The following is a 26440-nucleotide window of genomic DNA, read 5'->3' as shown; positions in this document are numbered from 1 at the left end:
ATTTTGGTGACTCCTCTTTTTCTGTTTTTATTTTTAAAAAGAACAAGAAAGGGTTATGATGTTAAGATTGTCTTGGTTCTTTATTACCATCCTGCTTCTGGTGGCCCCCAGCGCTTGGTGTCAAAAGCAGGTTTGATTAAAAAAGTGGCAGGCTCTCCCTCACAGTGTGGTGCTATTAAAAACAATGGCCTTTATTTTTATTTTTAACCTGGAGATGACTTTCTGGAAAGGATGTTCAGCTATGGAGGGGACAGCTTAGAGCCAGGGGGGTCTAGCTTTTCTCTGGCTCGGTCACTGCCCAGTTCTTTCTTCTTAGAAAGTCACATAAGTTCAGCAAGCTCCGGCCCCTCGTTTGTGAAGGGGGCACTGGTGTCTCTGCCCCACCCCTCCCTCGGGACATTTCGGGGATCGGGTGTGAGGCTTACACCCCAGAGGGCTTTGTAAACCACAAAGCGCTGTCCCTAGGTCACCTCAGAGCTCAGCTAGCACAGGGTAAAAGCTTGCAAATATATATTGTAGGGCAAAGTACTGTGAGCTTCTGAAAAAAGTCTAAGACAAAACCGATAGTCAGTAGACAGAAAGATGTCTGCCATTAATTCTCCGTGGCGCGCCCACTGAACAGCTCCCTGGGAGGTTTTCGGGTTAGTGCTCCCGAACAAGCGCCTGTGTTGGAGGCAGCACTTTGCCTCTTGAATGCTGTTTGTAGACAGAATGATGTGCCCACTGACCAAGCCGCCGAGCCCTTCCTCTCAGTGGAAGCTGAAACCCCTGTCCAGGGTCAGCTCTGTCCCCGCAGGGACCCAGGTGCTCTGGCAGAGCCCTGCCAGCCTCCTCCGGCAGCTCCACCACGTGTCCTTCTCACTTGCCGTGACAGCACGACCTGCACACAGGATGTGGCAGGCAGCACGGAGGGGAGGGGGAGGGCAAAGACCTACTTTCAGCCTGGCTCTGCCCTTGGGAAGGGCACACTCTTGGCCAGCTGTTCGAACCACGCTGTGCTCCACGGTCTCCATCTCGGCCAGGGTTTCCGGGAAACAGGCTCTGCGATGGAGATGTGCCAGGCGGGGAGCCCCGGGTGTGGCGCCTTCAGGAGCCACAGCTGCAAGGAAGCGAGGGGCAGATTGGGCAGGGGGCAAGTCCAGCTGTGATGCCACCTAAGCCATGGCCCCATTGGTGCCTCAGTGAGCTGGGACACTGGGCTGGCCCTTCACAGCTGCCCCATCTCGAGGCAAGAGCCCGGGTCGTTGTGTTCCCACATGGACTGGTTTTCGGGCACAGGTTGACCCTGGGGAGGGGCAGCAGCTCATCCAGACCAAAGGCAACTCCTGGGAAGGGACTCAGCCAGGAGCCCGCAGCCACCCACTACCCATCAGCTGGGGAGATGAAAGCCTCGGCCCTGGAGGGGCCCCGGCAGCACACCACAGCTTCCACGTGGAGAGTGCCTCCCCCGTGGGCTGGGGGAGGGCTTCACGACATCGTGCTGTGAAGACCTGACCACGGGTGCAAGCACACATACGTCTGTTGTTATCGCTGTTCCTGGCACTGTTCTGATCACTGCATTCTAACAAGTGCACGATGCTTGTCTTCTTTTTGACTTCCTCCCATTATACCATGACCTGCTTGAAAGAAACAGCCATGCTCTTGTTCGCTCTGTGTTTTTTCAACCTTTGCATCCCTCACCTGGGGTACAGAGCTTGGCCCATAAAAAACTTTTAACAGATGGTTGTAGAAGGGAGGGGTAGATGAAGGAATGTATTGCACTACAATAAAGACTGGGGTGAGGGTGCCCTGGGGCTGCCCGCTGGGGACATCAGGTGGCACTCTGCTATCTTCATGCACCAGGTGACCACAATGTATGACCGCTGTGCCCTGTGCTCTCCCCCAGTTGCCCTGGACTCGTGGCAGACCCTGGCCCTCTCTTCAGTAGCCATTGACCCGTCCATGAGGACCTTTGATGTTGCCCACATCAGCACGGCTGCCATCAGTGACTTCTCTGCTGCCCGAGACCTCTGTTTGCTGGGTAAGGGGAGTCTCCAAGCCCACCCTGGGGTTGACTGGGATGGGACCTCATACAAGTGCAGCTCAGAATTCTGACCTCGGGGACACAGAGGAGACCCCAAGATACCACAGGGTGCTGGTGGACAGGAACTGACCTGGGGGAGACCCTGGGTGCGCTCCCCTCTGCAGTGTCCTCATACCCCTGCAGTCAGCCACAGTCAGCCACAGTCATGGTCTCCACCGGGACGCACCACACAGAAAACGAGTGACTTTGAACCAGGTCGGAGGAGGGTCGGAGGAATGCTGTAGGGGGCTGGCTGGTCTGAGATGGAGGTGGGGAGTGAACTGCAGCATCTGTCCTGAGATGCCAGGTGGGCCGTTGTGCCAAGGAAGAAATGGGCTCATTCTGGCCCAGCTCGTGGGGCAAAGCCCAGACCTATGCTTAACACTGAAATTTCTAGACAGTTCACAGTGCAATATAAAGAACTTCCTATAGACAAAGCTGTCCACAAATTCATACTTCATTTAGAGGTAAAGGCTAGGTGACCACTCAGTAGGAATGTTCTACAAAGACCAGCTTCTACAAGAGATGGAAATTAGGTAACGGTCACACTCCCCCAGTGCTTCTACCCATGGAACCCCTCCTCTGTGAGGGCGGTAACACTGTGCACGTCTTACAGACACACCAGGTACGGAGGCCCCGGTCGTGCACCGCACAACCCTGGGTAGCGCCACAGCATGGAGACTGGGTGGAAATAAGGCCTTTAGGCAGCGCACAGCAGCCCAAACGAGCGAGGCGGCACCATTTCCAAAGCCGTTCTGAGGGCTGACGTGCCACGGCTAATTTAAATGATCTAGTGTGGGCGCTGGCACATGCGGGACATGACATCGCCCTGGCGGAGCACTGCAGAAATGTTCGCCCAGTGGGGAGGCAGGTGAGGTGGAAGAAGGAGGCGAAGGCTGGAGTACAGGGGCTTCATCTGGAGTGACTCAACCCTGTGACCAGCGGGGGGCCGTGGGGTATCTTAAATAGGTGAATACCAAGAGCACTTTTATGAATAAACGAACTACTCAAGAGCTGGCTGTTGTAAGGAAAACAGACTGATGGGCGAGTCGGGTCCTCCTTCACCAGCATTTCATTTCTAGCCCTTGCAGCAGTGTCTGGGATGTATACCAGGTGCTCAAATGAATAAGTCATTGAATGAATGGTGGGTGGATTGTGTGTTTGGGTGGCTGGGTGGGCGGGTGGGTGGATGGATGGATGGATGGATGGATGAACGGATGACGAAACAGCGTCTCTGAGGCCCAGCCCTCACTCTTCTCCCTCTAATCCTCAGAGTGTTCCCGTCACCAAGCCTGCCTGGTCACCACTTTGCAGACCCGACCTGGTGCTCTGAGGTGTATGTTCTACGCCGATGCCCAGATCTGCACACACAGCTTGCAGGCCCAGTACTGCCAACTTCTGCTCCGCGAAGAGGCCACCTACGTCTACCGGAAGCAGAGTAAGTCCAGGCCTGTGCCTTTGGGGCCGTTCCTGGGAGCCTGGCTATGGCTGACAGGACTGTCCAAGTATGTGGTGACTTGTGGGCAGTGACTTTTGAGGTCCTTAAGGAAAAGTCAGCCGGAGTTATCCTGGGCTCAGTGGCAGTCACCGGGATGGACTGAGGGAAGGCGGGACCCCCTCTGTCCAGTGTAGACCTTCTCCACGCCATCTTTGTTCACTTATTCCTTTAGCTATAGAAGGAAGCCATTCTAGCCTTTGAGTTTCTTAGTAAAATAATTACACAGACCACTTTTTATTACTGTTTTGTGGTCTAGAAAGTTCTCACAGACCTATGTTGTTTGATCTTCACGCTGATCTTGTGCAGTAGTCTGATAAGGGTGTCTATCTTGTCTTAGAGACCCGGAGGTGCTGGCCCAGAGAAGTTAAGTTACTTCTCTGCTTTCACACAGAGAGTTGAGGCAGAAGAGGGGCTGCAGCCAGGTGTCCCGTCCTCTCCCGTGAGACCACGCTGCCTCACGACCACATCGGTGTCCCTGCAGAAGGGCAGCGGCTCCTGGCTCGGTTTAGTTTGAAAGCAACCAGTGGGGTGCCGTTACGTGTCGGGCGTTGTCAGGCCCTGGGGATGCAGGAAGCAGGCGGGGGTGGGGGGGCAGACACCGAATCCATGACCAGGGGAAGTCGCTAAGGGCTGGGTGAGAGGGCACATGGGAGCTGGGGGCCTGGGGAGCCCCTGCCCAAACATGCTTCTTGGGTAAAATTAATAACTTTTTAGAAATACTGGCTGTATCTGCCATCTTACCTTAAAAGCAGAGGTCAGCACTCCACAGTCATGATATTTATTGCGTCTGTTACAGCTACTCAGCTCTGCCTTTGTACCAGGAAAGCAGCCACAGACAATATAGTCCGTAAATCCCCGGGTGTGGCTGTGTGCCGATAAAACTTTATTTATAAAACTAGGTAGCAGTTGGATTTGTCCCACCCCATCCTAGAACAGGGATGGTTCTTCAGGGTTGTCTTGACGCAGCAATAATTGTCCTCTTCTGCCCCTCCTCCACCTCAGACCTTGAGAATGCCCCTCCCCCAGGCCTGGGAATACCGAGATCTCAGGCCTGGATCTCAAGTCTCATCTTCTGTCTGGACATTTCTATTATTTAGTCAAGTTGGATTTCAGCTGCATATTTCACCCACAGTGTGGCCAATCTGTGGGTTAGTCCTGTTGAGAAATGCCTTGACTTTGAGGTGTCAGGTCTGTAAAATAAGTTAGACCCTTTCCCTATTAATTGCACGTGACTTAAATTTCATGTGACATGCTCACCTGCAGCAGAAGATGCTTGCCCATGTGTATTCACAGAGGCATTGCTAGTACCTAAGGCACCTAGAGAGCTGCATGTAGTTCTCTTCACCTAGCAGTTAAGAAATAGCTGAATGGCCTAAATACGTGGATATTCTGGAAGGAATCCACCATTTCTGCAGAAGCGTTCAGAAGGGAGAACAGCACACCCGAATTTTCCCCACGCTGGCTTGCGTTCCGTCTGGGATTCCTCCGGCAGCCTCGGTGAGGGAGGGCTGAATACCACTGTCCGTGGGAAAGCCAGCTTGCATTCCCTCGAAATTCTTTGCTTTTGAGTTTTCTGTCTTTGCTCCCCTTCAGAGGATGCCACGTTCATGAAATGTGGCTGTTTCCTGCAGAGCAAACAGGCCGGCCTTGGAAAGTCCTGCAGCTGTAGTGCTCACAGCCTTGACTGCCTGCCAGGGCCCCCGTGATTTCCATTTGCAGCAGGGAGTCTTGTGAGAGGGCGCTCTTGTGGGGGAGAGATCAGTCACGATTTGTGATGGAGGCCAGATTAAACAGCGGCAGCGACTTCTTTCCATCCTGAGTTTCCATTTCGAGTTCCAACTCACACTCCACTGTTTTTGCAAAAGAGAAGGTTTCATTCAGTTTCCCTGCTTCCTCCCTTCCCTCTTTTCTTTCTTCCCTCCCTCTTTTTCATTCATTCACTCATTTCATCCATCCATCCATCCATCCATCCATCCACCCATCCACCCATCCACCCATCCATCCATCCATGCATGTGTTGAGTTGCCCTTTGCCAGTCACTGGGCTTGGGACATTACACACATGATGTCACCTATTCCTGACATCTTGGTGGTGTAGGGACTGCTATTATTTCTGTTTTGCAGGTGGGACAATGGAGGGTCCAAAAAATTATAAAGTTTTCCAAAGTGATGGTCCATAATATAAAACACAGGCCTGCTCAACTCCCCAGACCACCCATTGGATCCTCCTCACTGCTGACCCTCAGGGGGTCTGGAGGTCATGGACACCTGGCCCACCAGGGTTTCTCAGCCCCAGGGCCACTCACAGCTGGGCCCCAGGGAACCCTTTGCCACGGGGGGCTAACCTTACCTATGGCAGCATGTGCGGCAGCATCCTTGGCTTCTATCCTACTAGACACCAGCAGCCTCTCCCTCATCCCTGTGACAAGCAGAACTATCTCCAGACATTGTCCAATGTCTCCTGAGGCACAGTCACCTTCAGTGGAACCACTGCATCATACCCAGATTTTGAGAAATGGATAGACTTGGCTGGTTGGTCTGTCTGTCTGCCTCCTGCCTCCTGTCTGTATGGCTCCTGGTAGTCATCATGCATGTATTACAAGCAGAAGCAGCTGCAGAGGGAACAGCAAAGCTTTTCCTCTCAATCAACAGACGGTGAAGCTGAGCAAAGCAAATGCACCTGATGGAAATAGTAAGAAACCACACACACGCACACACACAGACACACACACACTAGGAGTAGGGAGGGAGAGAGAGAGAATGTCCTCCCCAGTACTTCTGTCCTTTGGGCAGGAAGGGAGGCCCTAAGCCCTGTGGGGAATCAGACAAAGCCTGTCTCAGGTCCCTGAAAATGGTATCTGGCTGTTTATTGAATCACTGAATGTCTGGAAGGCACAGTTAGTAGAGGAGATAAGCCAGGGCTTTGGAGCGGAGCGGCTGGTTGGTGTCTGGTGATCAGCATTGCAGGGAGGGGCGGAAGGTGCCCTGGAGCGCAGAGCTCTGATGGCAGGTGGCAGCAGCCTTGGCCTAACAGAGGCTCTTGACCCTGGGTGAACCGGGCAAGTTCCGAGCCAGGGTCCAGCAGGGCTTGGCCTTGAATCCCACATCAGCTTGAAGGCCTGGCAGCCTCCCACCCCAGGTCCCTGCACCTGTTTTCTCTCCAGTGAAATGCACATGTGGCCCCTGTTCTTTTGCTGATTTTAGACTTCTGAAAGTCTGAAAGTCAGAAAATAGTTTTCTTTAAGTCTGTGCCAAAATCTGACCTGGACTTCGTGACTGAAGAAACGGTCGCCTCTATTCATTCCTCCTACGACAGCGATACCTGTGATTGATGACGGGTCTTCCGCGAGACCCCTCATGGGAGACGCACACTGTGTGTCTGTGTCCTTCGGTTCTTTGAAAGATCCTAACAACTGAATTTCCGCACACATCTGGCCCCAGGCGCTGAGTGAGGAAGGGACCCGGGCCTGGGTCAGTCTCCTGGGAAGGACCGATGAGACGGACAATGGCCAGGAGAGAGGGAATTAGAGCTGCCCTCTGCCCCGTCAGTGCCTGGGAAAGACCAGCTCTCTCTGCTATCATGTGTGTCTTCACATTGAGCACTAACCTCACTCGATGTAAAATTTGGGGGTTTCAATGAATTACCCATATTTTTAAAAGGCAAAGAGCAGTGTTTGTTTCTTAAAGCATATTCAGAATATCCCTTGTAAACAGAGCACCCACTGCTCTCTCTCCTCCTCCTCACCTACTCCCTGTCCCAACAGACATCTCTCTGCTCGGCTCTGGGGCATCTGTACCTTCTGTGACCATCGCCCCCCACGGCCAGCTGCTGGGCAGGTCCCAGGCCATCCAGGTGGGCACTTCGTGGAAGCAAGTGGACCAGTTCCTGGGAGTGCCATACGCTGCCCCACCCCTGGCAAAAAGCCGCTTCAAGCCACCAGAGCCCTTGAACTGGACAGGGTCCTGGGCTGCCACCCAGCCACAGTAAGTGTTGAGAGCAATATACTTGGTGAATTCTTCCACCATTCTAATCCAGCAAAGTCAGACATGGTGGCAGAGCCATGTGAGTGGTTTATGGGGCATGGGGTATCAAGTTAAGGGGGCATTGTGTGCTCTCACATCTGACCACACCCCATATCAGTGACCTCGCATGATCTTGCTCCTGTTGAGTCCATCTGGTGTTGGAGGGGTCAGGGTGTTCTGCTTCATTCAGGGGTCCAGGCACCCAGCTGATAGAGGCTCTGCCTTCTTCAGCACAAACCTCCCTTGGCCTTGCATCTGGGGAAAGAGGCTGTGGGGGAGTTCACAGGGGGGTTTCTAGGGGCCATGCCTGCAGGTGGGGTGCACACATCATGTGTACCTCCTGGCCACATCCGACTTCAGCTGCGCTGAGAAACACAGCAGAGAAGGAAATGTGTATGTAGAAGTAGGCAGTGAGAAAAACTGAAAGAGGACGCTTCTCCCCAAGAGGGACAATATTGAAAGAAACTTTCAAAAAAGAAGGGGAAAAAGCACTCATATCCCGTTTCCCTCCCTCACCAACTCTCCGCTTTTGCCCCTTTCTTTCCCCCACCTATACCACTTCAGTGGCTGACGTGCTAGAGAGATTTCTGTGATTCTTCCAAGTAAACTGTAGTCAGAGTGCTCGTGAAGAGCGCTGCTCGTCCTCTCTCCCCCTCCTCCCTGCATCTGCCCTTCCGACAGGTGTGCACAGCTCTTTTCCGAGGCCACTGTCTCCTCCTTGCCCCTTGCCGCCCCTTGCCCAGCAGGGCACCGTCCCCGGCAGGGACGGTGACAGCCACCCAGCTATCCCTGATGTCTACTTGCCACTCCTATCCCCCATCTCCCAGAGGCAGAGCAGTGCATTCTAACCTGAGCGGTGCATGGGAGGGAGGTGAATGGTTAAGGGGGCATTGCATGCTCTAACAGATGAACCCCCGAATGTCAGTGGCTTAGAATCACCTTGCTCCCATGAAGTCCGAGTGGTGATGGAGGGGCTGGTGTGCTCGGCTCCGTGCGGTGATTCGGGGACATAATTGCCTAACTGTTGCAGAGCTGGCGGGCTCTGGCCACTGGAGTTGGGCTGCAAGGGGACATGGGCCTGTCTCTTTGGTTGGTTCCGCTGGAAGTCAGACAGTCTGTACCTGCAGGGCCAGCTGCTGGCAGCCAGGAATCAGAGCACCCACCTCATCTGGAGTCAGCGAGGACTGCTTGTACCTCAACGTGTTTGTCCCTCAGAACACGGTGAGTCCCGAAGCCTTTGCTGTGTTTGTCTGAAAACTGCCCATCAGCAACCCCCGACCCCGCAGCCGCCAGCACCGCTCCCTCTTCCCCGCTCAGGTTACGCTCCCCGCAGGACACATAGCGCCTGGGCTGCGCAGAGACTTGATCCCCCTCCCGACTCCAAACCCAGTGCCCCTTCCTCAGGGAGGTCCCCAGTCCGGGAGGGCTTTGCCATCCCTGTCTTGGCTGCTCCGTCACCCCGTCCTGGCCATGACGGGAGGAGCGTGGCTGCCATAGCCTGCAGTGCTCCAGCAGTGCATGGGCCCCACAGGGACAGACCCTGCCGGGGAGCGGCCGGCAGCGTGGACTCTTCCTCTGGCTGACAGGGTCTCAGAGGCTGAGGGCTGACCCTGACCTCACACCTGGCCCTCGCTGCATTGGCTCTTGCTGCGGTGGTCCAAACGGCAATGCCTTCCCTCTTGCCCATGCTCTGCACAGTGAAAACAACTCAGGGCACCGTAGTAGGGGTGCAGGGCCCAGCCCTGACCTGTCTGATAGCCCCCGGCAAGTGGAACCAGGGCCGGTTCAGCCAGCCCTGTTCTAGGGCATTAAAAAGCGATCATATGTGAAGACTCAACACCTAGGAGGTGGAAGAACCCAGGAGAGTGTGCCGGGAGGGGAGCCCAGAGTCGGCGTTCTGGGTCAGCCCCTTCTCTTCCGTAGGTTCTTTCAGAAGTGACTTCACCACTTTGAGCTCTTCCCACACCTCCAGAACGGGCCGCTTTTAGGCATCAGAGTGCCTACCGTGGGGGTGGTGGCCCTAAGGAGACATCGTAGGTGGGCACAGCAGCCATCAAGCCAGTCTTCGGTCGGCGCTTGCTGTTGGTGTGTCAGAACCTGTGGTCCGCGGAGTGGGGGGAAGTCACAGCAGCAAGAGGCAGGACCTGGATGGCATGAGACACCGGGGCCTTGCACACACCCCGGCCTGGGGTGGGGTTGCTGGGTCCTCCAGTTGGAACACTGCAGTCTAATATAACAGGTCGGCCTCGGCTCAAGGCCCAGCTCTGCTCCCTCCGGGGTGCTGTGCGGTCTCAGACCAGCTGCTCCATGTCTCTAAGCCTCCACTTCCTCGTCTGTAAAACCAAGAACATGCCACCTCATAGAGCCGTTGAGGACTGAATGAGTAGAGTTCTTAGTGCAGTGCCTGGCTGCCGGTCAGCGCTCAGTCAAAGGTAGTTCTGCACTAGCAGGATGGGGGTCCAGTCAGAGAGGCCAAATGGAAAGGACCACCAAGGACCCAGAACTTCCTTCTGGAATAAACTAGTGGCCAAAGCTGGGGCCCCGGATGGCTGAGCAGCTCCATGACACGGGCTGCGCATCTGCCGTGAGCTGCTATTCCGGCCACATGTGCACTTTGCAGTGGGGGCCAAGTGTCTTCACTCTTTGTTACCCTCAGTTTCCTCCTCTGTGCAGTGGGGTCTGTTAGCCTGGGCTGCTCCAACACAGTACCACAAATAGAGGCTTAAAACAATAGAAATTTATTCTCTCATAATTTTAAAGGCCTGAAGTTCAAGATCAAGGTGTTGATTTTTTCTGCAGCTGCGCTCCTTGGCTTGTAGATGGCCTTCTCTTCCTTGTGTGTCCACGTGGTCTTTCCTCTGTGTGTGTATTTATGTCCTAATCTCTTCTTATAAGGACACCATTGTATTGGATCAGGAAGCACGAGCTAATTACCTCTTTACAGGACCCGTCTCCAAATACAGCACATTCCGAGGCCTAGGGGTTAGGGTTTCAATGTGTGAATTTGCAGGGGACACATTTCAGCCCATAGCATGGGGTCAGCTGTGCCTACAGGGCAGAGTTGATGGCAAAAGGCCTGTGTAGGCTCAGAATCTGGCTCCCGCATGGAAAAGGAGCCCTCGCCAAGCTCCTGTGGGTGAAAGTGGGCCAATGTCTAGCTCCCATATTTCTTCCCCCACTTATACAGGCCCCCAACGCATCTGTACTGGTGTTCTTCCACAACACCGTGGAGAGTCGGGGTGGCAAGGGGGGCCTGGTCCTCGATGGCTCCTTCCTGGCTGCTGTTGGCGACCTCATCGTGGTTACTGCTGGCTACCGCGTGGGCGTCTTTGGCTTCCTGAGTTCTGGTGAGTTGGTGGGGACTGCCGGTCCCTGAGCTGAGGCTTGTTCTGTGAGTCTGGCTCCTCCTTCCCAAGGCCTCATCCCCTCGTGGTCACTGGCCCTCCGCCAGCCCAGCTGAGCACATGGGGACATCCAGCATGCTCAGGAGGCCCTCCAGGGATGCTGACACCCACAGACATGGTGACAGTCACCACTGATAGAACTTTGTGTCTGAAGCTGTTGACACAAAGACATTGCATGTCTTACCTTGTGGTGTGTGATGTGTGTGTGTGTTGAGGCCCCGGGTGGTTAGACACTTGCCCCAGCTCACACAGTCAGGAAAGAGCAGGGCCAGGATCATCACCAGGTCTACTCGCCCTGGAGAACTCTAAGGGGTGGGTTGTGCAGCGGCTCTTGGGCCCGGAGGGAAGCCGTCTGCCTGGGAGTGGGGGCTGCATCGGCAGTGCGCTTTCCCTCCGATTCCCGCCTCCCTGATGAACATCGGCCCGTCCCTTCCATTTAGACATGCTCTCCTCCCCCCATACCTCCACCCCAGGGTGGACCTGCAGCTTGGGTCAACCCCCGTTTTCCTTCCACATCTTCCCCATCTCCAGCCCCCACCAGTGCTAGGCAGGCGTCAGGCACAGGGCTGACATGCTAGTCTGGGAATTTGAGGAGCCAGCCATTATCTCTGTGACCTTGGCCCAAACCCTTTCTTTCACTGAGTCTCAGTTTTCTCCTCTGTAAAATGAGAACCATGTTACCCAACTTCCAAAGCTACTGCGAGATTCGGGGTTGGTGGTGCCTGGGAGAGGGCTCTCTGAGGCCTCCAGGGTGGGCACTGAGCTGGTCTCTATTCTCCCGGGACTCCGCTTAACCCCTGGGGTGTCTCACCTGCTGAGAGCGGTCTGGTGGGTGGAAGGGAGTCTGACCGGAATGACAGCTGGACTAGCATGTGGGTGAGGGGACGGACATCCAGCATGACCCCCTGGGGTGCTGGGAATGAGGGCTGGCGGGCCACCTGGCGGGAGGCCATGGGTGCCACGAAGATGATTCTGGGCCTGCACAACCAGTGTGAAACCAGCAACAAGTTAGGACAGAACCACCAGCTGCCAAGGTGGGAGACGTGGATGATAAACAGACTTTGGGGGAGCAGAGTTGGCCGCTCGCACCCTGAAAACACTTCACCTGGACTGGCTTTCCCGTCAAAGACCCGACTGACAGCACTGGGGCCAGTAGCTCCTTTCCCTGAAGAGGCGGAGTCCAGGCCTTCTCCTGGTGAGCTGCGGTCAGGCGCAGCTCGCCGCTGGCGTGGTGGCTTCCTGGCTCAGAGCACTCCCAGACAGAAGAGAGAATTTCCACATGTTGTCTGTCCCCGAGTGGGTGGAGGGTTATGATTGCATGGACTGCAGTCCCACTGAGAATTGTGCGCTTCGGGGAAGGGAAACTCATTTCTGCAGCGGCCGGCGGGGCACTGGTGCGGGAGGCCAAGGCAACTTCCAGAACGCTCAACCCTTCCCGTCCTGATGTGCAATGCGCCTTGTCCACTGTGCCTAAAGCCATCGGCCAGAGAGAAGGAAAGGCACACTCACCGAGCCCTTGGCCTGCGTGAGCCAGTGTCATCCCCAGTGTCATCCCCAGGGCCGCGCTGGGAGGCCAGCTGTGTGGTGTTTCCCAGGCGCAGCCACGAGGCTCAGAGAGGGCAGGGAGCTCTGTGCCCCGCAGTTCGGAGTGGCGTGCTGGCTGGTAAGCCCTGGTGGTCAGAGCAGAGGAAACATGCTGTGGCCTCTTCGCACGGGTGTCTAGAAACAGCCTTCGGGCTTGCGGAGTCGGGTCGGTCTTTCACATTCCTCTCTCCTCTGGCAGTTTTTCTCGGTGCTATTTGCTAGACCTCCTAGCGTTTCCCACCTTCTCGGGATGTCGCATCTTCTCCTCGGCACCTCCTGGAAGTTCAGGCAGGAGGGGAACTCAGGAAGGACCTTGGGGAACGTTGTGGTCAGTCCCTGAAATCCACCGGTAGTGGCGTGCATCCTCTCATTGGGTACATGTGCGTGACGTCAGTGGCTGAGGGGTGGGAGCCAGATGCCCACACACGCTGGCACCAGTTCTGTGGCCCACTAGCCAAACCCGTGCTCTCTGCTGGACAAGGCAGCCAAACCCACACCAGGGAGCTGTGGCTCCTGACGAACTGAGCAGTCGGACAGGAAGTGAGGGGTCAATGCCAGTCTTGGAGAGGCCGATTCCCCAGCCTGAATCCTGCAGGAGGAAATGGGCCCTGGAAGCAGAGGGATTGCACTGATTGCCCTTCTGTCCCTGGCAGAGCAGCACAGTGAGGGCAACCGGGGATGGTGGCATGCAGGGTTGGAGGGAGCATGGGGGCACCAGGGAGTGACCGCAGGCCTTCCCCTGGGAGTGGGAACAGGGGAAGTGAGCGTTGGCCAGGGAGCCAGACAGATGGCCAGACACGGTCCCGTCACCATGACCTCATCATGCTTGGGGTGCTCGGAGGCCTCCTGAGGGGCTGCCATGCCCCCAGCCAGAATAACAGGACCAAGGCCTGTCTGAGCAAGGGACCCATCACAGGGCCACTGAAGCCAAGGCCGGTCCTGCGAAGTGCATCTCCGAGACAGTGCTGGGGCCTAGACCCATTTTACTCCATTTAGGAAAAAACAAACAGCTTTTGCAGAGCTTTATGCCAGCCACTGTTCCGTTCACCAGTACTAACTAATTTAATGATGATGACAGCCGAATGAAGTGGGCACTATCATTATCCCCTCTCCACGGAAGGAGACAACCGAGTTCCGGTAAGAAATGTGTCCAGAGCCCTCCGAGCCGCTAGGTGGTGGAGTCAGGCCTGTGCCCGGCTCCTCGGGCCCCGTAGCCCGTGTGCTGAGTGAGCCAGCACTCCGAGCTGCCTTTCACTGATGGCCATCAACAGGACGGGGGCGGGCACCCCCTGTGAGCCCAGAATAGTGCTAAGGAGCTGTAGAGGGATTCTTGAAGAAACCAGATTTGTAGGCAAGAGCCAGTAAAACAATGAAGGAACAATGGAGTGTTTGCTGGGTTGGTTGTGACCGGAGGGGTGGGAGCTTGGAGGTGGAGGGGCGGCACAGGGGCAGCTGGGCCTCGTGGGCAGTGGGGTTGTCACATTGCCCAGGGCTTCAACTCACACCCATCTCCCCACCGAACGGCCTGCCCCTGGTCAGTGGAGAGCAGCCCTCTCCATCTTCATGTCCCCAGCATCATGGGACAGCTCGTGTTTGTGGCAGGACCGAGCGGGTAGGACAGGAATGGGGCCCGTGCAGACTGGCCTCTAGGGGAGTGAATGTGGACGTGGTGCGTGAGCCCAGATGGCTAGCGAGGGCCAGTGTCGGACCCAGGGACCCCCGACCGCTTGCGCATGCAGGCTGGCGTTGCTTGGAGACAGTCTGAAGAGCCAAGGGGAGGTTTGGACTCGATGCAGCAGGAGGGAGGGAGTTATGAAGGCTTTGGAGCAGGGAAAGTCCCATAAATAGAGCGCTTTGATTTTTTAAATGAAAATAACACAGTTTCTTGTGCATTATAGCTTTTCAGCAAATGTTTGTTGAATTGGATGGTATGTTAGGACAAAAAGTTCTGAGTGTGCATTGGAGTTTAAGTCTGAACTTTATCTCAAATTGGCACCTAAACAAACTCTTTTCTTCTCAAAGTCTCAGTCCCTCACCAGTGAAGTAAAGGGTTGGACTAGCGATCCTCAGACCAGCTGGGCGGTGGCCTTCTATGCCTGCCCTTGAGGTGGTGTGTGCTGAGGGTCAGCCTCTCGTTGGTCTCAGCCTCTGCTGAATCTAGCGTATTGCCTGGCATGAGGTCAAGTCCAATCCAGACATGTCTGATGAGCGGCCCCTTGAACGCTGCCTCACTCTGGCCTCCTGAGGGTCCGTAAACCCCACAATGTCAGCATTGGCCCTTATCATGTGACTGGGACGCTGAGAGATGGGAAACAAGAGCCAGCACTGCCCTCCCCAAACCCCCATTGTCACTGGACATGGAGGCCATGGATGGCACTTCCCACACTTGCAGGGCTGGAGCGACTCAGTGGGCGTCCTGTTTCTGGCCCTGCCTAAGGCCTTGGAAGCAAATGCACTCATCCGGACAGATGCAGAAGTCCTCAGCGAGGGTGGTGGCCGTGACACCCCAACCCTGGCACGTGAAAAACACTGGGGGAAGTTCTGAAAGTCTCCCCAGCAGAAAGGGAAATTCCTGCTGCTCTGTCCACTGAGCCAGCATTCTTGTCAGCTCTGGGGTACCAGCTGGGGATGGGGGTGCAATATTTTTTCCTCCAGGAATACAGAGGTCAAGTTTCTCACTTGATACCAAGTCCTGTTCTTCCTAACTATGGTCCTTCAGTCACCTACCATTTATTGAGCACCTGTTATGTGTCACTGGTTTTAGTGGGGGCTCAGCCTAGCTTAGAAGGCCTGGAGGACAATACCCTGAAAGGGAACCTTACTTCGCCTGAGGGCAACCTGTGAGTTGCGGTTGCCACCGAGACTGGAGGGAGGGCTGGGCCAGGGGACGAAGGAGGGAAGACAGGACGAGGGCTCTGGGAGAGGAGGGTGCCATGTGTTTGAGCAACTGGTGGGAAGCCTGGGAGGCTGTGGCACAGGCGTGGGTTGGAAGTACGACCCTGTCCCACGGGGCCTTGAGTACGCTGCAAAAACTGAGACCATGTCCCAGGGACAGTGGGATGAGATGGGAGATGTTAGGTAGGGCAGGGCACTGTGTGTGTGTGTGTGTGTGTGTGTGTGTGTGAGAGAGAGAGAGAGAGAGAGAGAGAGAGAGAGGAAGAGAGAGAGAGAGTATCAAAATACAAGTTTAAAAGACCAGGATAAATGGTGACAGAGAAGACTTGACTTACACAATGCAATGTACAGATGATGTATTATAAAATTGTATACTTGAAGCCTATATAATTTTATTAACCAGTGGCACTCCAATAAATTCATTAAAAAAGTAAAAAAAAAAACAGCACTTGCAGATGTGGGCGGGAAGCTCGCTGCAGGGAGGCACGTGCTGACCCAGGAGACTGGCCGGCAGCTCTGGGGAGCGGGGGCAGCCAGGATCTGTGCAGAGCGTCGGAGCGCCAGGGAGGGCGTGCGACTCGGTGGGCAGAAATGTCAGGGGCACTGGGGGGTTGTGCAGGAGCTGCATGGGTGGGCAGCACTGCACTGGAAGGAAGAGATGAGACACTTTGGAAATGCTACCCACGGGGGAGCTCAGGAGACTTCGAATCAACCCTGTGTGTGGCCCATTGGACTTGCGCTGCCTGCGGGAGAGGCCCCTGGAGAGGCGTGAGGGGCCGGAGCTGGGGGCGCTCTGGCCTGCTCCTGAGCGTTGCCCACATCTCCACGGTCAGTGACCACGTGGGGTTTGCTGGGGCTTCCGGAGGGAAGCAGGCGTGGGCCTCAGCTCAGACCCAAGCAGGCCTGTGTTCTGGGGTGGTCAGTGGTGCCGCTTGACAGGAAGAATTCTTTGAATTCAGAGGAGGGTCAGAATGACACAGATGTGTAGTGTCCCACATGCCAAGGGGAAGATCGTGCTTTTGCTGTGCGTTTGTGTGTGTGCGTGTCTGATTCATTCCAGTAGAAAGAATGGCACTGAGCTTTCAATGTGTGGTTACTGAAGTCTAGGAAAACAGGAAGGTGAGATCAGCTCAGCTCAATGCAACTAAAGGTCATGGGAGATGGGACAGTGGGAAGGAAGTGAGTCCAGAGCCACGGCCGGGCCTGGCCGGCGCTGGGGGGAAGGGGCCTGAGGGGCCACCGGCAGTGGGGGAAGACGTGAGGAGGGAGCTTCATCTCCTGGCCGCTGATGGGCTGAGCCAGGGGCTGGCCCGAATGTAAGCCGTCTCTGATCTGAGTAGCTGCACCGGCCCCTGCCTGTCTCAGGTGGGGAAGCTGTGGCCCAGAGAAATGCAGCCGCATGTCCAGGGTCTTCGAACCTTGAACCCGGGAGGCTCTGATGCCCGAGCCCATGCTCTTCCCACGGGCCACTCTGTATCTGGTACCACAGCCCCAACCCGTGTGGATAGAAGTCCAGGCCCCCCCACCCCCCCCAGAGGCACCACATGGGTGGCCTGCACAGCACCAGGATAAATTTCAGTCGCAAAATCACAAAAATTAAAAGGCTTTCTTCCTCTTTCTACAGGGTCCGAGGAGGTGAGTGGCAACTGGGGGCTGCTGGACCAGGTGGCGGCTCTGGCCTGGGTACAGACCTACATCGGCGCGTTTGGCGGGGACCCCCGGCGCGTGGCTGTGGCAGCCGACCGCGGCGGAGCTGACATCGCTGGCATCCACCTCCTAAGCACCGGGGCTGGCAGCTCCGGAAGAGTCCGGAGAGCCGTGCTGATGGTGAGTCGCTGTTCCATCGTCACCTGGCTGCAGGTGCCTCCCGTGAGCAGTTGCGTTTTGTCTGTTGAGGCCAGTGGCTTCCAGGGCTTGGATTCCCTTATCCTGTGTTCTGGGTGTGTGGCCTGCTCGTGGCCGTCTCTCCATGTACGTGTGTGCCTGGGCGCCGAGGGGTGCCCCAAGGGCTGCCCACTCGCACCTCCAGTGCTAATGATCCCGGGTGGGGGAGCCTCGCTTGAGTTTCCTGGTCTGAACTCTGCACGGCCTCCCTTGCCCATAGGCACCAACGGGGGATGGGAGGCAGGATGAGCAGGCCTCTGCTGGGGATGGCGGAGGAGGTTAACACTGAGGGTAGGCTTTAGCCAACACTGTGCTCACGGCACCCGGCAGCGGCCCCGGAAACAGGACAGAAGTCAGGCTGAGAGCTCACATGTGCTTCCCAGTGTTGCTTTCCATCTCCGGGTTGGAACTCCCAGTCTTCCCTTGTGCTGTCTGGTTTCCTCACCAGCCCGTGCTCCACCTCTGGCCTCCCTCCCCCCGATGGCATTGCGTAGGACAGCGTGGAAATGCCAGTGCTGTCCTATGATGGCATTTAACCGTAGGACAAGACCGGGTGATTCGTTCCTCTCACTAATCCCTTCCCCCTCGTTGACGGTCCCTGTCCGTGTGAGTATTCAAGGAGTGGCAGGCAGCTGAGGCAGCAGCCACAGGCTGGGCACAGAGCTCCAAAGGTTTGACCAGGTGACTTCCTGACTGTTGAATGAAGGCAAAGATAGAACTCAACACTCGTAATTCTGCTGGATGGTCTGAAGCACCAGCTAGGTGGTAGTGATGGTGCAGCTGCTGCTGCTGCTGATGTAACGGTATTGATGATCATGATATAATGTTGGTGACAATAAGCATGATGGAAGAAATAACCTGTTGACCCCAGCATAAGCCCTGCAAGCCATCCCGCCATTGAGTAGCTTCTCATTGCACTGAGTGTCCAGTTTTCTGCAGGTGCTGTGGTAGGTCCTGGAAGTGCCCTGCTAAATAGTTCACGTCCTCATCCTTAGGAAACTGTGGGTGAGGGGCAAGCACTTGAAGCCAATAGGAAGAGACAGGGTCTTGGTGTGGCTCTGAGAGAAGCCCCAACCAATCACAGGGGAAAGAGGGGGTGTTGGAAAGTGCTTCTGGGGGGCCACTGTGTGGGTGAAAGCTGGGGACCATGTGGGACTGTGCCAGCAGAGTCCTGTGCCCAGGGACTGCCTCACTCTTCACTGAGATATGTAGCACCCCGAGACGCCGTGGAGGACAGGTCTTCCTGGGCAGTGGTGTCGGGAGTGGGGGGCACAGAGCAGCTGGACTGTACCGACCCCCTTGGGGTTCATCCCAAGCATAAGGGAGCTGTTGTCATTAAAAGGTTTTGCTTGTTCACTTGTTGTTTGGTTTGCTTTACCATTTTAATCCCTTTCAAGAGTACCACTCAGGGGCGTTAAGTCCATTTACACGGGTGTGTAGTTGGCACCATCGATCATTCCCAGGTCTTCTGTCATCCCAAACGGAAATTCTGGGCCTGTGAGACCGTCCCTCCCCTCCCTCCTTCTCCTCTGCCCCTGAAAGAGACTGCTGTTCTACTTCCTGTCTCTACGAACTTGCCCGTGTAGGTGCCTGACATTAGCAGAATCACGCAGGCTATGCACTCTCGTGCCTGGCTTATTTCACATAGGATCACATATTTCACATGCAGGTTCATCCATGACCCATGTTGGAGTTTATTATCAGAATCTCATTCCTTTTTAAGGCTGAATAATACTTCATTGCTCGTATAGACCACATTTTGTTTTTTGATTCTCTGTGAATGGACATTGGGGTTGTGCCTACCTTTTGGCTTCTGTGAGTCATGCTGCTATGAACACTCGTAAGCAGATGGGAAACTTGCTTCCCTTTAGGGAGACTTCTCTTAGAGCTGGGTGGAGGATGAATGGGGGGAGCCGTGCTGCTGGCAGAGAGAGAGTAAGGAGATTCTTAAGGAACACAACTCAAGGAAAGAGGGAGGCCGTTGGGACTAATGCCACAGACCAGCTAGCAGACCACTGCTGCTCTGCCCAGCCCTCCTGGGGTCAAAGCCGGTGCTCATAAAGAGGCTACGGGTGGCATTGTGTGGACACAACTGGTGCTAGGTCAGCATCAGCACTGTCTCCGACTGGGAGCTGTACCTACCACCTGCTCTTCATCTTTCTCCTTCGTGTTCCATGGAGTCCACGATCCATCCTGCCCCATGCAGGCACTTTCCTCCGCATGAGGCACTGTCTGCCGTCTTCCTCTTTGTCTGCCCTATTTGTCCTCTAGGCAACCCTTCCAGACTTTTCAGCTTAGAATCAGACCCCCTGTATTGGCCTGTGCCGCCTGTACTTCTCTGCACAGCGTTCCTGGTGAATTCCACCAGTGCACAGTTGTTCCTACTGCTGAGCCTGTCTCCCTCCCACAACCGTAAGCTCCAGGAGAACTGGACCCCGTGTGCCTTGTTCTCCATGGAGCCCCAAGCACCCAGCACAGCTGTCTCACCATAACTGTTGCATAATTAACATCTGGGCAGGGGATGGGCGAGCAGATGAATGGGGGACCCACAGGCTAATTCCTTTCCCTCCCCCACTTTGTGTGTTTTTTTGTCCTTTGATTCTAGTTTTCTTCAGTCTGTCCCTCCACAGGCAGGAGGTCTGAGCCCAGCTAGTGCTCAGCTTCTGGGACTGAAAGCAGACCTTCCTGACTTTGAGTTGATCTGAAGGCGTTTCCCTGGGGGGCCCCCTCAGAAACCAGGCTCTCAGTGGGACCCAGGAGACGCTGAGATTGTCTTCTAGGAGGCTCAGAAGGCAGACTTTTCTTTTTCAAAATTCTGGAGAGTTTAGGTGTTTGGGGAATTTCAAAAACGAATCTGTTTTAACAAATGGTAGTGTATTTAAAAATAAACTCGCCATCTGTTCCAGTCATTTAGGAGAAGCTTTTACAACTGCTCCCAGAAGTCTTTGCGATGCATGTGAAATTATCTGGAATCCAGAGAACTAAAGTGCTTCAACATATTAGTGGTTCTTTAGTGTGTTTTTTGCCAGCAGATGCTTAGGGAATGAATGCAAGCCGGTGACATATTCTTGATAAAAGTGTGTCTTTCTGCAAATCCTGGGGACAGAACTGTAGAACTAGCAGGTGAGGCAGACTCCTGTAGTAACCAATAACTTATATTTATTTGCTTAGTGTGTTTGGGGCCTTACAGAACTTTAGAGTATTACCTCAGAGATTCCTCACATTGATTCACTTGGAGTGTTTTTTAGATAGCCATTTAGAGATAAGAAATCCAAGGCTCAGAGATATTTAGTGTCCTACTAAAGAACACACAGCAAAGAAGGAACTGCATTAGGGATTAGAATCTAAAGCTAAGTCCTGTGTTTTCTTAAGGGTATTTTTATTTTTGTTGTTCCTTTTTTTCTCTTTTTTTAGCTTTTAGAGACATAAAATTCTTACCTATCCTTTCACAAATTAATATCCAATTTTATTGCATTATTACCATAGGGCATGAATTAGAGGATGTTGACTCTTGAAATTTATTAGGACTTACTCAGTGGCCTAATGTATTCTTTGTTGGCAGGGAAGTTAGAAGTGTTACTGAAGTCATCTACTTACTCACCTTTGTTTATTTAATCTATCAGTTTCTGGAAGTTGTGTTAAAATCTCCAGATAATAATTATTATCTATTTGTCCCTGTAATAGTTGGGCTTAATATATTTTGAAACTTGTGTTAGATTAACCTGGGTTCAATCACTGTGTCTCCTTCACGGGTCGTTCCTATTGTCAGTCTCTCTTTGCCTGTAGGCAAAAACGCATTTTCACCTAAATTTCATTGCGCCTCAACATTCAACAGATGTCCCTTTTGTTCATCTTTGCACAGAAACATCGCCACCCCTTTATTTTCAGACTCTGCAACCTTTCATTTCAACTATGTATCAGGTAGAGAATAGAACGTGGGGATTCAGCCGGTGTGCTCCATGAAGCATATGACTGCAATGATGCTTTTCCACTTCCATCCTTCCAGGGGTTTCCCATTTCTCCTAGAACAGACCCTACGCCCCTTTCCGTCCAGGCCAGGCCCTGCTGGACCTGCCCACCTCCGTCCAGAGAGCCCCTCACCCCTCATTCAGCCCCGGCACCCTGCCTTCAGAAGTCACCTTGCCAACGCCACTGCCTCCAGTATTCTTCATTGGTCTTTGCTTCCCATCTTTTGGGCCTCGGCTCAAATGCCTCCCCAGGCGGGGGGTGCTCTTCCTAAGCAGCAGATTAAGCAGAGTGACCCCACGGGTCACTCGCCAATCTAGCAGCCAGTGCTCTTTCCTGCACAGTGAAGTTTCCTTGTTTATTTATATCATGCTCTGTGATAGCAGGGACCTTGTCCGCTGGCCATGGTAGCAGCCCCAGAGCTGTGTCTGGTACTTAATAGATGTCCAGAGGTATTTGTGGAAGGAAATTCTTGGGAGAACAAACTGCAGAGGTATCACAGAGAATACAGGGAGGTGTCCAGGTGAGACAGAAGTTTCATAACAACTGCTAAGTTTTTCTGTCCACCTCCAAGTGCGGTAAGACACGGTTGAAGTTGTAACACCTGGTTTGCTCAAGGCTGCACCTCAAGAAGGCACTGGGATTCTAGCTGGCGAGGCTTCTCCAGCTGTTTCATGTTTTATTCCCTTTCTAGCTGCAAGTGTCTGAGAATTTCAGACTCACAGAAGCTTCTGAATGAACCACCCGCCCAGGAAACTCTCCTTACATTCCAGGGGTTAAATACGCGTTAGGTTTATTTTAATCAGGAATAAATACATGATTTAGCAAAACTTAATGCTTCCCACCTAGAAATCTCTCCAAGTCCTCCCCACATGTTCCACCACATGAGTCACAACGGAAAATAGCACGTGAGACATGTTACAAACATCTGGAGTGCGCAGGGTCCCTCTGCCTTATGTCGGACGTCAGCGTCCACAGTGTCACTCACAGTCGATCCCCGCACGCTGGCCGGTCCCTTTGAAGCAGCCTTTGGGGATCGTGGAGGAAACCATAAATGTCTTGCTGTATAAACACTCTGGAATCTGATGATGTGGAAGACCATGTAAACGCTCGCACACACACCGAGAGTGCAGCGATTTCAGAGGTATGGGATGCGTGTGCTGGACAGACAGACTTCTATCGGGTGGAGAGAGGTGCCACATCACATGTACTGGTCCTTCCCCGGAGCCCCTTTGCAGAGGGGAAAATGAGTCACAGCTTCATCTGCAGCCTCCTTCCTAGCGGGGTCCCGGGGCGGCCTGGGGACACGGGCTTCTCCTCCTCCAGGGCCACCTGACTGCGTCTCTCTGCCATCTCTGAATGGCATGGAGGGAGTGCAGCCCCTCCGACGCCCACCCTTCCTGGAGCTCAGCACTGTATTCATGTGGATGCCAGGCCCTCAGAGTGAAATACTGGGTGCGTTGAATTCTTTAGAACTTAGCAATTTCCCTTTTTCTTTTTCCAAAAAAATCCAACCATTCTGATCTCAGTCCAGTCAAGACTTCCACTCTCTGAAGATCTGGCTGAAACATGAGCTCCTGGGTCACCCTAACCTGACCCCTGTCCCCCCCCACCTCCAAAGCCAGGAGCTGATTTCTGTGTTCTCACCCCATGTACATAGTATTTGTCAGTACACGTTTCTCCCTGTTCACGCTATGACTGCCTCTGCCGGGACCTGGGGCTCAGTCATCCTTCTCTCTGCTATTTTCTTTTTTTTTGGCCTGGCACCGTACACAGGACATAACACAGTGCCTCTTCAGGAAGTCATGAATGAACCACTGGTGCATCGATTTAGGCATGAACCTCCATATGCCCCTGAGCTCTCTCTGGGCCGCAAAGCCGTGACTGGGACACGGTACAAGCTCGTGCAGTTCCTTGCACCCCCCAGCCAGCAGCCTCCCCCTCTCCTGTTTGCCTTGCCCCCAGCAGAGCTAGGGAGGCCATCTGACTTCTGTGTACGTGGCTTTGGGACCAGCAGGACAAAGAGACCTCCTGATTCAGGACTAATCTGGAAGGTTCACGTTTAATGTCACTGAGTCCCCTTAGAGAGAAAAGACGCGTGCCGAAGGTCTCTGTGGATTGGCTGAGAGGGCTCCAGGTACAAGGCCAATTCGAAAACCCAGACAGTGGCCAGGACACAGCGTCTGGCTCATCTTCTTCCCAGACGTTTCCCATTCAGAAGTTTTCTCTGTGAGCTCAGGGGGCGGCCATCTGGACAGTGGTCGGAGGATGGTCCTGGTGCACTTTCTGATGAGCGTGTCTGTCTTTCCCACAAACACCACGGGCACACACGTACAACATACAAGTCGGACTCTCCCGAAACACTGCCAGGTCAGGTCATCGCAAGTCAACGCTCTGTGACATTGCAGGACTGATCAGACACCAGAGAGGGTTCCCCAGGTCATCATGCGGGTAGAGAAGGTGGGAGTGAGAGTCGCACGTAGCTTCTCTTGGCTCCTGGAAGACGTGAGGCTCCCCAGGGGCCAGGGAAGCGAGCCTTTCTGCAGGAGCCCAGCTGAGAGGCCGAACCTCTGTTCCTTCCGGGCACTTGGCGTGGCATCTGCTCTCGGCTAGTCCTCAAAGTAGGGCGGCGACGAGAACAAGGCGCTCTTCCTCTTGCTTCCACTGTACATCAGGGAGATGCTCTTCTTCTTGCGGTCCAAGGGGGCGCTGTCCTCGCTGGTCAGGGACAGGTAGGAGGCGATGCTTTCTCGAAGGCCATAGCTGAAAAGGGACTCGTCCACACCGAGCGGGTTCCTTGCCCCCTCGGGGTCATCCTGAAGTCTGTGAGTGGGGAGACCGGGAGGGGCAGAAGAAAGGAAAAAAGAGGGACATAGAGGGATGGAGGGCCAGAGAGTGAGAAGAGGAAGACAAAAAAAGAGCCTGGTTAGTATTTCACTAACTTACTGTTCCAATTCTGCTTCTTACACGTGTGGCTGTGCGATCTTAGGTAAATCACTTAACATCTCTCAACCACCATTTCCTTAAATGGCTAAAATGTCTAACGGCAAATTTTAGTGAATATTTTTATTATAAGGAGGAGAAGTTTTATTTAGTTCTCAGGCAGTTCTGACCTGTAGTTTTCTTCGAGTTTGCCAGTGGGATGTCTAGATCGGCATTTGATTAATAAGACAACCCACCAATCCACAGCTACACAGATCCCTAAAATGCGAACGCTGACAAAGAAAACAAATGAGTGGAAGATGTTTTCGCTTTTGAAAAAAATGATGTCACCTCAGGATTTTGCTGGTATGTTTCAACTTTCTAAGTGAGTTTAAAATAATATTAAATCTATACAAGATTTATTTGTACATTACTTTCTGGGATCCTAACAATAAGAAAAACAAAGGTGGTATCTTTCAGGTAGAAAATGTCCTGCTAACATTGAATGAGGACTTGGGAAATGTTTGCAGAACTGGGGAGCTGGGAGCCCTGGCAGGGAGTGGCTGGGGTCATGCCACCTGCTGTGTGAGGCCCCGGCGCTGCTCTGTCTCCCAGGGGACAGGGGGACTCCAGGGGTCTGTACCCGCTCAGCGTGCCCTCTGTCACGTTTCAGCAGGGACAGCTGTGACTGTCCCTGGTTTCCATGTGGCAGGCTCATGTGTTCATGGAGGACACACACAGAGACACACACATAACACACACACACACAGAGACACCGTACCTGGACACCCTCTTCCAGTCCAGGGTCTTCTGGCGCAGGGTGATGGGGGAGTCGGTGGCTCTCACTGCGGGGGTAGCTGTGCTCTGAGTGAGGCAGGGTGTGGTCAGCACACAGCAGAGGCCATCGGCCACCTCTGAGGAGGGAAACAGACCGCCAGTCAGTGACGCCGAGTTGCTGCAGCCGGTGTGGGGAGTGGGGCCGAGGGACCATCCGGCAGAGCTCCATCAACGACGGTGAAGCTCTTGTGTGCGGGGCAGTGGGGTTCAGGGGCTCTGTGTACAACACTGGTTTTCCACAGCACACGGAGCAGCATTTAATACAGCGTGGTGGGCTGGGCACGTGTACGGGAAGAAAGGAGGGTGAAAGAAAGGATGGAAGAAGACAGGGAAGAGAGAGGAGGAAGGAAAGGGGGAGGGGAGAAGAAGGCAAGAGAGCGAGGAAGGGGAGAGGAGGGAGTAAAGACAGGTCCAAAAAGATAAAAGGCACAGAAGAGGAGGAGAAAAACAAAGATTCAAGGTGAAAGAGAAAGGGGACGAAATAAAGTGAACAAAACCCTCTCTTCTTTACTCCAGATATTCAGGCACAAAGGGCGTGAAAATTAAGTCCATTTCTTCCCTCCCCCAGCTAGTATAACGTGCCTGAGCTTCCAGGCCCCCCCCCTTTCCAGGAACATTAAGCTGTAACCTCCATCTCTCGGAAGCCTTCTCCTAGCCCATGTCATGGCAGGAAAGGCGGATTCTGGCTGCGCTCAGACATTCCGATAAATGGGCCAAATTCTGAGTGGGCTTCCTCCGGCTGCCCCCCACTGCTCTCATGTCACAAGGCAATAGAGTGGCCGGCCAAGGGGGCCGGGTGCTGCTGGCCTCCAGCGGGACACACCACCAGGTTTTAGGGAGAGAGTTACAGCAATGGGTGTCTCCACCTCCCATCTTATGGAGCAAGGTTGGGGTGACCTCGCCAAAGAATGAAGGGAAGTAGTAGCAAGGAAGCAAGCCCAGGCCATCACGGGGTGGCAGTCAGTGACGCCTTGTTCCAGCATCAGTCTGCCTGTCACCGTGAACCCGAACGTCCACCCACGCGGCCCCACGGAATGTGAGACTGGACCCTGAGGTCAGAGGGAGCTTAATGGGTGTGAAGCTGAAATAGCTAGCTGTTACGGGTTGGGGAACTGAGTGGCCTCCTGGGTTGGGGGACGCACTGAGTGAGACACGAAGACTGAGGAAAGCGGTGGACTGCACAGCCCAGGTGGGGGACTCTGAGACAGTCCTGCCTGAGGGAGGTCGGTCCTTCCGGTGAAAAAGGAAGTTCGGCAAAGAGAAAGGGAACCAGTGCATGTGAGCACCTGACCTGAGTCCAGTGCTGAGCTGGCCTGTTATGCATCATTTCAGTGAGGCCACGTCACTGAGCAGTCAGGACGGTGAG

At 54.2% G+C, this 26440-nt stretch overlaps 2 protein-coding genes across 4 annotated transcripts in view; one reads left to right on the top strand and one right to left on the bottom strand.

Annotated features, from left to right (window-relative positions):
• TG (thyroglobulin) overlaps window positions 1-26440 on the top strand; it is a 200039-nt gene that overhangs the window by 95575 nt on the left and 78024 nt on the right. The window contains exons 36-41 of the mRNA XM_037166661.2: window positions 1886-2020; window positions 3336-3500; window positions 7324-7543; window positions 8710-8803; window positions 10770-10929; window positions 17090-17292. Coding sequence (XP_037022556.2) covers window positions 1886-2020; window positions 3336-3500; window positions 7324-7543; window positions 8710-8803; window positions 10770-10929; window positions 17090-17292 — 977 coding nt within the window. The remainder of the gene's footprint in view (window positions 1-1885; window positions 2021-3335; window positions 3501-7323; window positions 7544-8709; window positions 8804-10769; window positions 10930-17089; window positions 17293-26440) is intronic.
• SLA (Src like adaptor) overlaps window positions 22092-26440 on the bottom strand; it is a 32428-nt gene continuing 28079 nt past the window's right edge. For all 3 annotated transcript variants that reach the window (XM_037166663.2, XM_053661049.1, XM_037166662.2), the window contains 2 exons: window positions 25019-25151; window positions 22092-24138 (listed from right to left, as the gene is read on the bottom strand). In XM_037166663.2, coding sequence (XP_037022558.1) covers window positions 23925-24138; window positions 25019-25151 — 347 coding nt within the window. In that variant the 3' untranslated portion in view covers window positions 22092-23924. The remainder of the gene's footprint in view (window positions 24139-25018; window positions 25152-26440) is intronic.

Source organism: Artibeus jamaicensis, unplaced genomic scaffold (assembly GCF_021234435.1).
Source record: "Artibeus jamaicensis isolate MK-2021 breed Jamaican fruit bat unplaced genomic scaffold, CSHL_Jam_final scaffold_916, whole genome shotgun sequence".
In the NCBI taxonomy this organism is placed as follows: domain Eukaryota; kingdom Metazoa; phylum Chordata; class Mammalia; order Chiroptera; family Phyllostomidae; genus Artibeus; species Artibeus jamaicensis.
This window is presented reverse-complemented; position numbering and strand designations above follow the sequence as displayed.